This window comes from Mustela putorius, unplaced genomic scaffold (genome assembly GCF_011764305.1).
Source record: "Mustela putorius furo isolate JIRA1106 unplaced genomic scaffold, ASM1176430v1.1 tig00000450_pilon_pilon_pilon, whole genome shotgun sequence".
NCBI classification, from domain to species: Eukaryota; Metazoa; Chordata; class Mammalia; order Carnivora; family Mustelidae; genus Mustela; species Mustela putorius.
This window is the reverse complement of record NW_025421385.1, coordinates 26,057,221-26,071,205: the sequence shown is the minus strand read 5'-3', so window position 1 is coordinate 26,071,205 and position 13,985 is coordinate 26,057,221. Positions and strand designations below refer to the sequence as shown.

Here is a 13,985-nt window from a genome sequence, read left to right as displayed (position 1 = left end):
TCATGACCGTGAGATCATGACCTGAGCTGAAATCAAGAGTCAGACGCTCAACCGACTGAGCCACCCACATGCCCCATTTCCTCATACTTTTGATGATTATCCCATCCACAGATCAAAAGGAAGTTGTTCCCTACTTAAATATTTCATCTGTGGACTTATGAGAAGTATGTTTACAAAGTACCATAAGGGTAAACATTTCCAGAGGAGGTGGTGAGATATTTAACACCTTACAAGTCTTGGAGGTTGACATAATATGTGGTTAACATATTTACCTAAGGCAGTTCCTGTTTCCATTCAAGAATGGACAGCACAGGAGTAATTCTGAATCCAGACCCTTATACGGAACATCAATGAATGGGTGGAAGAGTATTTTACAGGCCAGCTTTGCCTGTGGAGTTCAAAAGGCCCCAATTAAAAGGGGTTCCACCTTTAAGGTAATCTTTGCCCTTTGTTGAATCATCATGCTTTAGAATACAGAAGCCTCACTTAAGAGGTCATAGTTCCCTGGAAAAACACCAGCATCCAGAATGTCAAGCACATTTTTCTGAAAGATGTAAGCTTCCAAAGGAAAATCCTGCTTAGTTTCCTGGATGAGATGAAAATAAAGAGAAGAGTCTTGAAGTTGGACATTCTGACTAAGGAGCTGGAACACTCGAGTCTGAAGGTCCAGTGCTCCGGCCCGTTAAGCAGCAGCGCCCCACACTGCACCCCACACTGCACCATCTTTGCACAGACCTCTGCTGCGTATAAAAAGCGAAATCTTCTGTGCATTTGCTGACTTGAAGGCCACGAACACCTTGGAAGCCAGATGAACAGATTATGATCATACTCATTTTAGACATGGAAAAAAGGAATCCGGGCTAGGGTAGCCTCCCATGGACAAAGCACAAGAAAATGGAGGTAAAAGAGCTCGGATTTGTGTTGACTCCGCCTCCACATGGCCTCCCAGCGGAAAGGCCATGAGAAAGACCAGCCACCAACACGGTGAAGGTACTAGTCGCGAAGAAGATACTCATGGCCTGTCCTGAAGTCTCCAGAGAACATGGGAAACACAAGCCAGTCTTTTACGCTTTCAATTGATTTCCAGTAAACTTTATCTGGCTCAGAGACAGTGAATTCGCCCGTCACAGCACAGGAAGTCCTGGGGACAGGCTTCTACTCCGTCGGCTCTGCAGCCTGGCAGCCCAGTGGCCCGACGCACAAATGCAACTGGGCAGAGGAGTCTTGCCTCCCAGCTCCACGCTGGCTCTTCCACAGGTTGGCTCTGGCTCCAGACTAGGAAAAGCACAGTGCCCAGGGAGATGGAGGCCAGACCGCTACCAGAACAGAGCAGGAACTCCTCACACTACATGCTCTTAGGGTTAACCTTCAATAGTGAAAACAAAAGCAAGCAAACAAGAAGAGACCTCACAGAAGGAGGAAGGATGTCTTTCTGAAAGCAGGTGATGACCTCCCTACTGACCTCCGTGACACTGCAGTACCTACACTGAAATTCTAGCCATCCTAGAGATGATCAGAAGTCCTTTAAGATTTAAATCTTGCCTGCCAGGAAAGGAAATAGTGCAAGGACAGGGGAAGAGAAAGGGACTTGACCAGCTGTCTTACTCTGGAAGACTGAATGACTCCTGCTCTCCTCTCTGATTCCGGGCCCCTTATCTATTCCTAGGTGTGATGAGCTAGCAACCTGTAACTAACTCTTCTGGCCAATGGGGGAACGGGAAGGAAGAACAAATAAGGTCCTAGGGAAGAAGACCTATGTTGCGTATTCCTTTGATCTTCTCTGAAACAGATGGTAATTTTATTTCATTTTATCAGAAGGCATGAATATAAATAAAAATGACTCTTTGGTTTTGTTGTTGCTGGTTCTTACTAGCATTCTTCTCTCATGATCCACCAAGGAAATGGAATTGTTGTTACTCTCATTTTGCCTAGGGCAGCTCTTAGGGAGAAAAAAAAAAGTTGGCCATTAGATATACACAACTGATATTCTATACTTAGTTACTCCTGTAGCAAAGTCCCAGGACAGTTTCGGGGAGAGTCAGATCTGACAATTAGTTACAGTTAAGACAGCTATCCCTTGAAAGATTGAATGCTTCCTTCCTCTGTGTATCTCCCTTCTGGTAACTCAGTAGCAACTTCTGGAATATGCAACTAAGAAGCTGGAGCCACAAAACATGGCGTGAGACTGAGAGACTCAAGAGCTCAGGAGGACACTGCTTCTATCTGGACCTTGGGGCTGCAAAACCAAGCCCAATGATGTAAAGACAGGAAGTTATCGCTATTGGGAAGGGGAGCAAACAGCGCGGTGTGGAAGGACACCACCACAGCGGGTGGTGAGGCCAGGACCAATACTCATTCACTGGTCCCAGGGAGACCACCAGCTCAGCCGTGAAAGCGACGGAAGCAGAGTCCGGGGAAGCAAGCAGCAGAGCAGTCCCCCAGGCAGGACACTCGTACATCTCCACGACTCCCCCAGATATGTGGTCCATGTGAACAGTGAAGAACACGGGGTTGGGAAGTTTCTGGATTTGACAAGTGGGCCGTGGCTGCTCATGACGGAGGCTGGTCTGTACTGATGGGAACAGTGACAAAGGCAGGTGGCTCAGCTACGTCAAGGGGTGTGGAGAGTAGCTTGTGGACAGGCGGAGGAAGAGAGGGAGACAGACCATGGTAAGATCTGAAATAACGTCTGAGCAGGGCACCTCCCAAGGGGCCAGGACACCAACAGAGAGGAAGAAAGAGGTTGCAAAAAGCTACGGCAGAGTGTGGGGCTTGGGGATTGCTTGTTTGCCACCAGAAACAAGAACGAAATCTAGAAAGTTTAAAGATGAGGCTTTAAACTCTCCACCACTGCACGTTACTGCCAGTGCATGGAGGATGGGGGAGTGGGGCCTGGTTATGAGACTGAAGGTTCAAATTAACTTCGGGGTTAAAACACCGACGTGCAGGGAGACTGCTCCAAACTGCCTCCTACGACGTGTGTGGGACACGCTGGCAACGCCTGTTGAAAGGAGAGTATGAGCTAACTGCCTGCTGGGCCTGCCTGTTTAGTCCTCGAATCATGTGAACGACTGCAAACCTCCCTCCCTAGCCCTCCACGCTGAGAACTTCTAAGGTGACCCTGGTGTTCCACTTATGCCAGTGAGATTTCACTGCGGTTCAGATGCTTCAAGAGGCAGGCCTAGGTCTCTAAAGTATGTTTAACCCAGAGCTGTCCCTTTATCTGATTTTTGTGGTTGAGTTCCTTTTCCCATATAGATTCTCCAACAATCGTTTTTATAAAGGTCATTTGTAAAGTTGCAATTGTTTGGAGCACTGGAATTTTGCATCCTTCTCCCACTTAATAACCTACCAGAAGCACTTTTTCAGATTAGTAAACAATCTTTACAGCCCAGCATTTTAACGGATGCATCTACTAATTCACTGAGCAGATTCAATATATTCTACTAAAATATTACCCTACTGCTGAAAATTTTTCACTATTAGAAATAACGGCCCAAACTGACCCTTTCTGAGATCTCCGTATTTCCAAAATGGCATTGTTACTCTCGCAGGAGGTGTGAAATCTTTTCATTCCCAAGTGTTTGCTTTTTGTTGCTATCAGATGGGCTAATTTCTCATTATTAGTGACATATATGAGAGGTAACAGTTTTTCATTTTGTACAAATTATTTTGTACATACTCTACTGAATCATTCTAATAAATTTTCATTTGTTTCCCTTAGATTTTCTAGATTATATATAGATTATATATATATTATATAGTAATCTATATAATTATATATAATCTATATATAATCTAATTATATATTATTAGATTTTCTAGATTATATATCCTATATAATCTATAGTGAATAATAATTTTCTTTTCTCCAAATTTTGGTTCATGTTTTATTGTACTGATCAAAGCTTTTGTAAACATCTAAAAATCGTAGTGACAAGAGACATTTTAGCCTACTATTTAAGTTGTTTTTGAATGAGACGTCATCTTGATAAAGCACTGTTATTCCTACTTTATTTTTAGATTTTCTTTAATTTCTGATATTAATTATCTAGCTTTATTAAATCCATTTCTATATTAATATTAAATTCTTCTTCATTTCCTATGATAAATTCTGCCTTCTTTTAAATCTACTAACACTTATTTACGTTCTTCATATTCACACGAAGGACTGGTCCATAAATCTTCATTGTCCAATACACAGCACTAGCCACGTGTGGATTCTGAGCACATGACGTGTGGCAGCTCAGGACTGCTATGTGCAAGAAATGTAAAATACGCACCGTGTTTCAAAAACTTAGTCTCAAAAAAAAAAAAAAAGAAAATATGTTAATATTTTATATTACCTGTTGAGATATTAATATTTTGAAAATACTGATTACATAAAATATAGTACTATATAATGAATTCCTCCTGTTTCTGTTCACTTTTTTAAATGTGGCTACTAGAAAAATCTGAATTATGTATGTGGGTGGTATTATATATCTAATGGGCAGCCCTGGTCTGTTTCCTCTTTACCAAGTATCTCAAGTTTTCATGTCAAGGTCGGATTTACCTCAGAGAACCAAGTGAGTTGTGCAAGATCTTCTACAATCTGGAACGTTTGCTAAAATGGGATTATATGGGCCTTGACAGCTTGAAAGGATTCGTCTAGATTCAACACCCTCCTACTCTAGTTTTTGAGAATTTTTTAAGCTACAGGTCTGTTCTGATATTCTTTTATAAAAGATAGAGCCTCAACTGCCAGGCACTGTCAGAAATGGATAACCCACATTAAATACCAGATTAAATCAAAGATCTACTGATAGCATTTCAGATTTTAGTATAAAAGAGCGACGTATGTTCCTCATTTCCTGGCTGGTTTTTATTGAAAAAAGCAGCCTTAGGGGTACGCGGGTGGCTCAGTCGGTGAAGCAACCGCCTTCTGCTCAGGTCATGATCCTGGGGTCCTGGGACAAAGTCCCACATCAGGCTCCCTGCTCAGTGGGGAGACTGCTTCTCCTTCTCCCTCTGCCACTCCCCCTGCCTGTACTCTAATAAATAAATAACATCTTTAAAAAAGAAAAGAAAAAGCCTCTTCTTCTTTGTTTTGGAGGCTATGTAAAGACAGTCCTCTTCACCAAGATCTGACTAGTCCACCTTTGTGTGTATGTGTACAACTATGAGCAGAAAATGTTCACTGGAAAAGCACACCCTACCCTTTTCAGTCTGTGACCAAAATTTAACCCCTTAGAAACCAGATGACATACTACTTATCACTAACCAACCTGTTTGGAGCGAAGTGAGAAAGGTGTGCAGGGACACTGCAGAGGGGAGGCAGAAGCTGCAAAGCTCCTCTGACACCTGAGCAAAGCTGTATGCGCAGGTTAGCCTGGGCATGGGGGCCGGCCCATGGTCCTCGCAGAAGGCCCACAAAATCCCATGGCAGGCACACACGGGAATACATTCCTACAGCTCGCATTCCCAACGCCAGAGTCTTTTTTCTTTTATTATTTTTTACTGTAAAATTGATAACCAGCTGTGCCCCCTGATGCCACTCCTTGCTCCACACCTACTAGACCAGTGACCTTGGACTTAATCATTCAGTAACTCAATTTCTTCATCTGTAAAATGGGGAAAATAAAAAGATCTATTTTAGACTTAGAGAATTAAATGAAACGGGGTATGCAAAGCTACCAATAAAGTGTCTGGCACAGAGTAAGCATCCAGTAAATGTACACCATGAAAGTAATAGTGTACACTCATTAGCTGTTAAGATCACTAGCAAAGTTTCATCTACTAATAAGTGGCTTGGCAACCACGGGACCAGCCAGTATCAATTAAGGAACAGCCAAGTTTATATGTTATGTTCATTAACACATAAACTAAAACTGGGTCATTCTGATCTTGTTGAATCCCTCAATCACCATCAAAGCTTGAAGAAATCAAGGCTGTATCCATGACCCCAGACAAAGACATCATCAAAGAGACAGTCGTTGGGGACACTCTTCTCAGAGAAGCCCAGGAAGCTCACTCCCTTCCCTGGGGCTTCTCCTTCATTACAGACTACGCAGCTACCTGTGACTCCCTATCGCAGGCTCAATCCCCCCCCCCCCCCAGCTCAAACTAATGCTGGGTGAGGTGGGGCGTGGCAGGGTGGAGGGGAGGAGGCAGCCCCACACCTGCTCCCTGCGCCGTCTCGCCTTTCCTGCAGAGCTGGAGCCTTTGCCCACTCCGAAAGATCTCCATCAGTTTCTCATTCTGGAGTCTCTACTATTCCACCTCTATAACCAGTGCTTCATGAAAACCCAAATACCAATCATTCTCACCCAGGAGAACTTTGCCTTTCTTAAAGTCAGGAAAGGGAGAGAAGAAGGATTACAAGTACTAGGGAACACCACTGGAAAATCTCAAAATGGCGGCGTGCTTATTTCAAGGACAAAGGTAGAGGAGAAGTTGTAAGGGCTTCTGTAGTGAGCGAAAAAGGACAGACATGCTAGGAAGAACAGGAGGGTGACAGAAAGGGAGTGTATTTAACACTGCTTTTTGAAAAATGGGAAATGTGTACTCTGGGATTCCAAAGAAGCTCACATGAATTCCTGGAATAGAAATAGTATACATCTTCCCATGTGCTAAGTAATACATAAATATAGTTATAAAAAGGAGTCAAGGCACTTGAGACGGATTGGAGAAACATGATCTGCCCACCAAACAAACTAATTAACCACATACAGTATAAGTAAGGATGAGTCCCAAATGCCAAGTCCTGGGCACTCCAAGGAGAACAGAATATCTGTAGGACATAGCACTGAGGTGTGACTTCATTAATGAAATGAGACTTCAGCTCAAAATACTATGTGTTTCAGGGCACCTGGGTAGCTCAGTCGGTTAAACGGCCGAATCTTGACTTTGGTTTGGTCATGATCTCAGGGTCCTGGGACTGAGCCCCACATCAGGCCCCACACTCAGCAGGGAGCCTGCCTGAGGACTCTCTCTCCCTTACCCTCTATCCTTCCACTCACTCATGTGCTCTTGCTTGCTCTCTCTCTCTCAAATAAATAAATACATCTTTAAAACAAACAAACAACCAAAAAAAAAAAAAAACCTGAGTTTCTCTAAAAGAATAGGAAAGCTTTGTATTTTCAGACAGAACAGAAAATTCTCCTCTCCACCCCCTTACTTCTATAAAATATAAGAATGTTCTTATATTTACCATTTGGTTTTTATTTTATTGTTGTTCCATTAAAATCAATAAGTAATTCAAGACCAGCATTCACTTTTAAGACCTGATACTTGTTCAGTATACAGTTGAGCTTTCGATAGTACGGAACTATAAATGTATTCTCTCTTCCTTATGATCGTCTTAATACCATTTTCTTTTCTCTAGCTTCCTTTATTTTAAGAAGATAATATACAGTACATATACAAAATGTGTGTTGACTCTTCTTGTTATCGGTAAGCCTTCTTGGCAACAGCAGACTATGAGGAGTTAACTTTTTGGAGACTCAAAAGTTATAACTGGATTTTCAGCTACACTGGGGAGAGGGGTCAATGCCACCAACCCGCAGGTTGTTCAAAGGCCAACTTTACAGGATTTCCTCTTCCTTTGGAAAAAATGTTTTAGGCAACTTTCCCTTCACATTATTTTATGTTTTCATTTTTACCTGGCATTTTACTTCTCATATTTTCATTTCAAATACTTGGTTCATCGGTGTCACCATAAACCATAAACATTATTGCAAACATTTTTTATTTTCTCTGGGACTAAAATGTTCTCTTCTTTCACCCATGAATCATTTGACAAAAAGTGGTAGCACCAACAGGTTCCTTCACCACCCCACAGAAGAAAACACAGGAAGATACCAGGAAGGAAAAAGCCATAGCTACCGATCGCTAGGGTTTGGCCATCGGTACTAAGGTACTAAGGTACTAAGTCCACCTCATCTTTAATTATAAGCCCTAATTACCTTTGTCTGCTCGCTGTCTGGGTCTTCAAGCCAAGCATAAGGGTCATAAATCTTATGTCCATGATAATCCTGTACCTGCAACAGATAAAATGTGGTATTGAACAATTAGTGTCTAACCCCCAACTGCGTTAGTATTTTCTGAATGTAACAGAGAAAACAGGAGGACAGGCAAAAATACCCCAATTGGCTCACTGGCAATGTGTCTGCCCAAATTACCACATGAACCAAAGCTGGCAGGTTCTCAAAGGTGTCAAGCCACCCGCCGTGAAAAGCATGTTTTAGCTGGAGAGGAAAGAAAGATGAAAGGTCAGAATAGGGAACTGCTCTGTCTGTACAACACAAAACAAAGGCCTGCCGCTGTGCTAAAGAAACTTGGAAATGTGTGGTCAGTGGCAAAGCCCAGAATCGCACAATGCAGCCGGGACACAAGAAGGGCACGTTTGTGAAGGAGTTACCACACACGTGCTTACTGGCTTCTCGTCTGTTCCTGCTAAGCTTGTTAATGATTAGAAAATCTCCCTACAATATATTACATGATAGGTTTTGTCTTTAAGTCTCAACTGCCAGAAAGCAAGTCACCGGTGTGCAGTAGAATGATTCTAGTTGATATCAGCTAAAAAAAGCTGACTTGGGCACAATGAAAGAACATTCCTAAAACTGAAGCCTTTCTTCCCTTTTGTGTATTGTTATGAAATGCTTATAAAAAAAGAGGCACAAAGGCATCACCCAATCACACTAGTCTGCTATTTGAAGAAAGACGATGGCTTAGTGCAGGCAGGGTCTGGCTGAGGGGAAGGCTTCAGGAGCGTCCATGGGAACTGACCATCAGAAACACCTTCAAGCTTCTGAAAAGCCACATCCCCGTGCCTGGCCTCAGAAACTGAGCGAGCCTGCCAGAGAGGGCAGGAGTCACCACTCCCCAGGTGATCATGCCTAAAAAAAATTCCCAAGCTACGGTAGAGGCCGTTATGAAATCTCTCCGTTTCATACTATCCTGATAAATCTAACTGAAACCACATGGACAATATCTTTCCAGGAAATCTCTCTGAACAACTTCAACATTCCAGCTACAGTTTCTTAGGAAGGTTTTTGGGAACAATACCAGGGTCTCAGATGAATCTTTAACTCCTAGCTTTGTCTCGAACATCAGAAGGTAAGGGCTCCTCCCTAACAGAGAGAAACAATGTCCTGGGAACGGAAAAATCTGCTGCTTCTACTTCTGGTCACAGTTCCCATGAGGCTGCTGGGCAGGTGAGAAGAATCTCCTGGTGCCTAAAACCCTGGGCTTTCTGCAAAGGGCCTTCATCTCACTGCATCTGGTGAGAGCCAGATGAGAGAACACCTGGAGAAATGCACACCTGGAAGAATAGGCAGTTGAAGCAGAACCCTCAGAAAATGTTCTCATTAAACAACTGACAAATGCAAGGGACTTAACACCAGACTAAAATCTCTCCTGATGAGTTTTCATAAAATGACCAACTTTTAACCTTCATGGAAAACCTCTCTAAATTGTAGCTGACTGTTACCACTGAACGAAAACTTACCTTCGTATCTGCAAGGCTTTCATATTTTACACCCCCTGAAGTGGTTTTCAATATGCTTAAAATAACTACCTTCTCCTCTCTGACAGTAAGAAATCTGAAAAATTTAAAGTTGTAAAGGATCTTCCAATTCAACATTTTTAGGAGCCACGACAGACAACTGGCAACATGCCCAGGGCCACACCGAGTTCAGAACCAGGGCTAGGACTAAAAACAAACTGCCCACAACTTTTCCCCAAATATTCCTTGGAGGTGACACGCCAGGTTTAAAAATGGTCCTCAATTATGATGTTACTAAAACTCAAGACGGTTCTATCGACTTAACTTGTCATAAGAAAACAGAAAAGATTAACAGGAAATCATGTTAGTTTTGCCTAATACTAGGTCCAAAGCAATGAACATTTGCTGACTATCCCCACTGTTGTGCCTAGTGTTTTAAGGCATCCTCGTAAGAGGGTGGATGATATTTCTAGTTTACAGAGTATGGAATGCAATTCACAAAGACAAGCAAGCACAAAGGGCTACAGATTTACTGTTCACTTGGAGGCTACCGTGGACTATAAACACCAAGCCACAGATTTCAGCCACAGTATCTCACTGAGAGGCTCTTACTAACTTATTTTCCAGGTGAGGAAACTGAAGTCAGATAGTTTAATAAGCAGTAGAACCGTGACCCTCTATAAGCCAATCCCAAAGTCCGTGCACTTAAGCTCTTGCTAATGAACCGGGCCAGTTGTAAACTGGCAGGTCCACCCCTGACCCAGAGCCCAGGGCTGCCTCCTGAATGGTGTTTACCTCTGAGGAAACAGCCCCATCTCCCTAGCACCAGCATTACCATCTAAAACAGACTGAGGTCAGCTGTGCAGCAGACATTTTTAACCAGGGGAGGAAACGCATTCTCCCCAGGACAATCCCAGGAGCCAAGGGCCACCACCCTACTCCCCTGCCCCATTACTTCTTCTACAAGACCATTCCCTATAAGTGATCTTATAGCCACATCCCCCGAACTCAAGTTGTGCAGTGTCTGACTCCATCCGATCTAAGTTTGCCAGCCATACCTCATCTCCCCCCAAAGACTTTTAAAAATAGAGCCCTGACAAGGCACTGTTACTATTCAATATTTTAGTTGTACTATTCAGTAGCTTACCTGCTGACTTCAGGGTAAATTGCAGAGTCCTGCACACAGCAGGCAAAGCCCATCAAATCTGACCTTTCTTTTTTTTTTCCTTTCCTTTCCAGCTCCCATCCAAGCTTGTCCACCCATGGATGGTCACAATGGCCTCCCTGCCATCCCACAAACAAGTGCAAGTCCACAACTGTCCAGCCCTATGTAACTATGATTTATTTTGGTCACACAGCCAGGAATGTCCTTTCTACCTTATCCGACTGGCCAATTTCCAGGCTCAATGCACATATGATCTCTTTGCCCTGTGGAAATTAAACCCATTCTCCTGGGTGTTCTCCACTCACCCCACACACTCTTCTAACCCCTGGAGCATGCCTGAATATTTCCTGACAGCAACACGCTGGGGGAATGGATGATGGCCTTGCACTGCAAGTGTCATGGTTTCCAAATTTCTGCTCATTAGGGCAGAAATCCACCAAAAATGGTTGCATACTCCAACCCCACAGTTCAGCAGAAGACTGCTGATGTTCAAGTGACAGAGAGAGAGCTGCAGTAATTTCTAGCACCTGCTAAAGAGAGAAAAAAACCCTCCTAGAAATCAAGGCTACCATTTGAGTAAATGCGTTAAGTCTAGCCTAAGGTTTAGTAATCAAGGCTCTGTCACAGGAAAAAGATACCCCATGTAGGCTATCAGGGCTGGTGTAAGTACACTGCGAGAGCCACAGAGCAGAGCCCAAGCTGGACCAGAGCTACATTCTCCTGGCCATGAGGCTTAGGGTTTTCATGAGTTCTCTGGTGAGAAGAAACTGGAGAATATTAAAATCCATGTCACCTTTTGAGTTAATTGTTCATTACTGTTTTAATGGTTCATAGTCTTTTCGATGTCTTCATAAAATTCTCACTTAACCCTTTCTAGAACTGCAGGATTCTGGTAACCCAAACGGAAAAACGAAGCAAGGAGCGATCCCTACTAAAAACAAAATAAGTCTAAAACGACACTTACCAAGCCACACAGTAGATAGTTCTTTATATTTTTATCTACCCTGAAAACTCAAACATCCCAAAGAACCAAAATGAGATATTCACATGTCTTCTGATTACTGAAGTCTGGCCCACTGCGGGGCTAGACTGTCATGTGAATAAATGAATGACGATCTTCTTACTGCAAACATTAAGTCCTAAGCCCTGTGGCTAGCCAAGCCAGCACTAATATTTCATATATGAGAAAGAATGCCTATAACAGGTAAGTGATCTCCCCAAAGGCATCCAGCCAGTGAGCTGCAAAACCAGAACTAGCACTCAGGTCTTTTCCTCTTTTCCATTCCGGGCAGGATCACTTTACTCTTCATACACAAAGGAAACACAGGAATACAGCTTCTTGGGCCGTGAGAGTAAATTTAATAATCAAGCAGCTGAAGAGACTGAGAAAACATGGTTACCAGATGGCCACTGGTCAAAGAAACCATGAATGTACAGTGCCACTTGGAAGTCTTAATTTGAAACAATATGTCCTTTACTCTAAAGTCTCAGTACCTTTTAACCCAAAGGAAATGTGCTTTGAAGTACAGACTTTTTGGCATAAATCAGGTCAGAGTAAGTAGAAAAAAACTGTATGTATATATACAATTTTTTTTAAATTCTGATTCTATTTTAAGTTATCTGAGAAATTTGGCTATTCCTAAGAGAATCATGCCTACGAGGTCTGGATTCACTCCAATTCCTAAGATGCCAAATTAATTTTTACACAAAAAGGGTGTTTGCCCAGATTTCCACCCACTAGATCTCAACAGTTACCCTGAGATAATCTACAGCTTATGTAAATGACGGCTAACCCCTCCACTAAGCAAAACAAACTCATTCTGAGAAAGGCCATCCTCTCTCTCTTCTAAAGGCCTCCTCTCACCCCCATTAACTCCTTTTCTCGTTTAGGAAAACTTGGATCCACAATGCAACCCTGTGGGGTCACTACTCCAATCCTTGCCATTACTCTGTCTCATCTCTGCATCCCCGGCGGCCTGGGTCAGGGCAGGCACTCAATACACATTTTAAAATCGAATGAATGAACTTAAGGATTTTAAGTCTGGAAGTTCAAAAAGTTTGCTTTTGTTTTAAATTTTACACCCTCCACTCACATGCATGCACACTTTCTCCTACCCTATTCGACCAAGAGCCTCCTCCAGTCAAAAAGCGGGGACACGTTCCGTCTTCCCAACCCCGTAAAACGCCCATTCCTACCTGGGCGTCTGCCCTTGACCCCATTGATTTTTCGGAGGCGGCCCAACGGGCGGCTGACCCCAGGCTCCGCCGCCACCAGGCGGCCGAGGACGGCCACCAGGGCCCCCGCGGCTCGGGAGGAGCCGGGCGCCCCCGGCCCCTTTCTCGCAAACAAAGGCCGAGGGGGAGGGGAGGGACGCAGGGGGCGAGGGGCTGCGGGGAGAGCACTGCGGGCGGCGGCAGACGCGGCACCCGCGGCGGGCAGCCGGGCGGGCGCGGGCTGGGGTACTCACGGCGGTCTCGTCGCGGTACACGTCGGGGTACTGGAAGGACAGCATGGCCAGGGGCGGGCGGGGGGCAGCGTGGGGGCGCGGGCTGCGGGCTGCGGGCGCGAGCGGACGGGGCTGGCCGCGGGGCGAGGCTGGGACGCTGGCAGGGGCCGAGCGGGCGGCGGCGGCGGCGGCGGCGGGCGGCTCTCGGCCAGGACTCCCACGACCGGACCGGCGGCGAGGCGGCGAGGACCTGCTGGAAGCAGGAAGCAACTGCCGGCGAGGCCGGGAGCCCCTCCCCGGCGGGCGGGCCCAGCGGCGGCTGCGGCGGCGGCAAGAGGGAGCGGGCGGCGCCGTGCGTGCGCCGGGCCGGGCGCACAGCTCCCTCTGCAGGAGCGCCGGCCGCGCCCGCGCCGCCCGGGCACACGGGCCACCCCGCCGAGGCCGCGCCGCAGCCACGCCGGCCCGCCGCCCGGGGGGCCACCTCGCCGGGCACCCGCCCGAGACGCACCCGCGCCGGCCGGGGACACGGTGCGGGACACGCGTCCGGTCACGCCGGGCGGGGGCCACCACGCCTCCTCCCTCCCGCCCTCCCGAAGTCTCTCGCTGTCAGTTTAGCCGTAGCCGCGCCGGCGGGAGAGTGAACAGCCGGGGTTGCTTATTAATTGACTCCCCCCTCTTCCCGTTCCCGGGCGCGGTGGGGCGGCAAAGGGAGACCTTGCCTCTCCCCAGCTGTGACAGCGGAGGGCTTGGGGTGGCCTAATTTTCAGTGCCTACGACTCCGGTCTTGGAAGGGGAGGAGTAATGGCTTGTGATAACCGTAAAGGAAACACATCTCCCTTAACTCCAACACCCCTAGTGGGCACTGGGTGGTTGGGCATCCAGATGA

At 45.6% G+C, this 13,985-nt stretch overlaps 1 protein-coding gene across 3 annotated transcripts in view; it reads right to left on the bottom strand.

The window, feature by feature from the left end:
* LOC101674902 (prolyl endopeptidase) overlaps positions 1–13,360 on the bottom strand; it is a 113,688-nt gene extending 100,328 nt beyond the window's left edge. Inside the window, exons 1-2 of one of the 3 annotated variants that reach the window (XM_045080258.1) lie at positions 13,121–13,360; positions 7,947–8,021 (exon numbers count right to left, since the gene is read on the bottom strand). In XM_045080258.1, the coding sequence (XP_044936193.1) occupies positions 7,947–8,021; positions 13,121–13,165 (120 nt within the window). In that variant the 5' untranslated portion in view covers positions 13,166–13,360. Of the gene's footprint in view, positions 1–272; positions 358–7,946; positions 8,022–13,120 lie in introns of those variants that run through there. The other 2 variants (XM_004753430.3, XM_004753431.3) reach the window with 2 other exon arrangements.
* Positions 13,361–13,985: the final 625 nt, after the last annotated feature.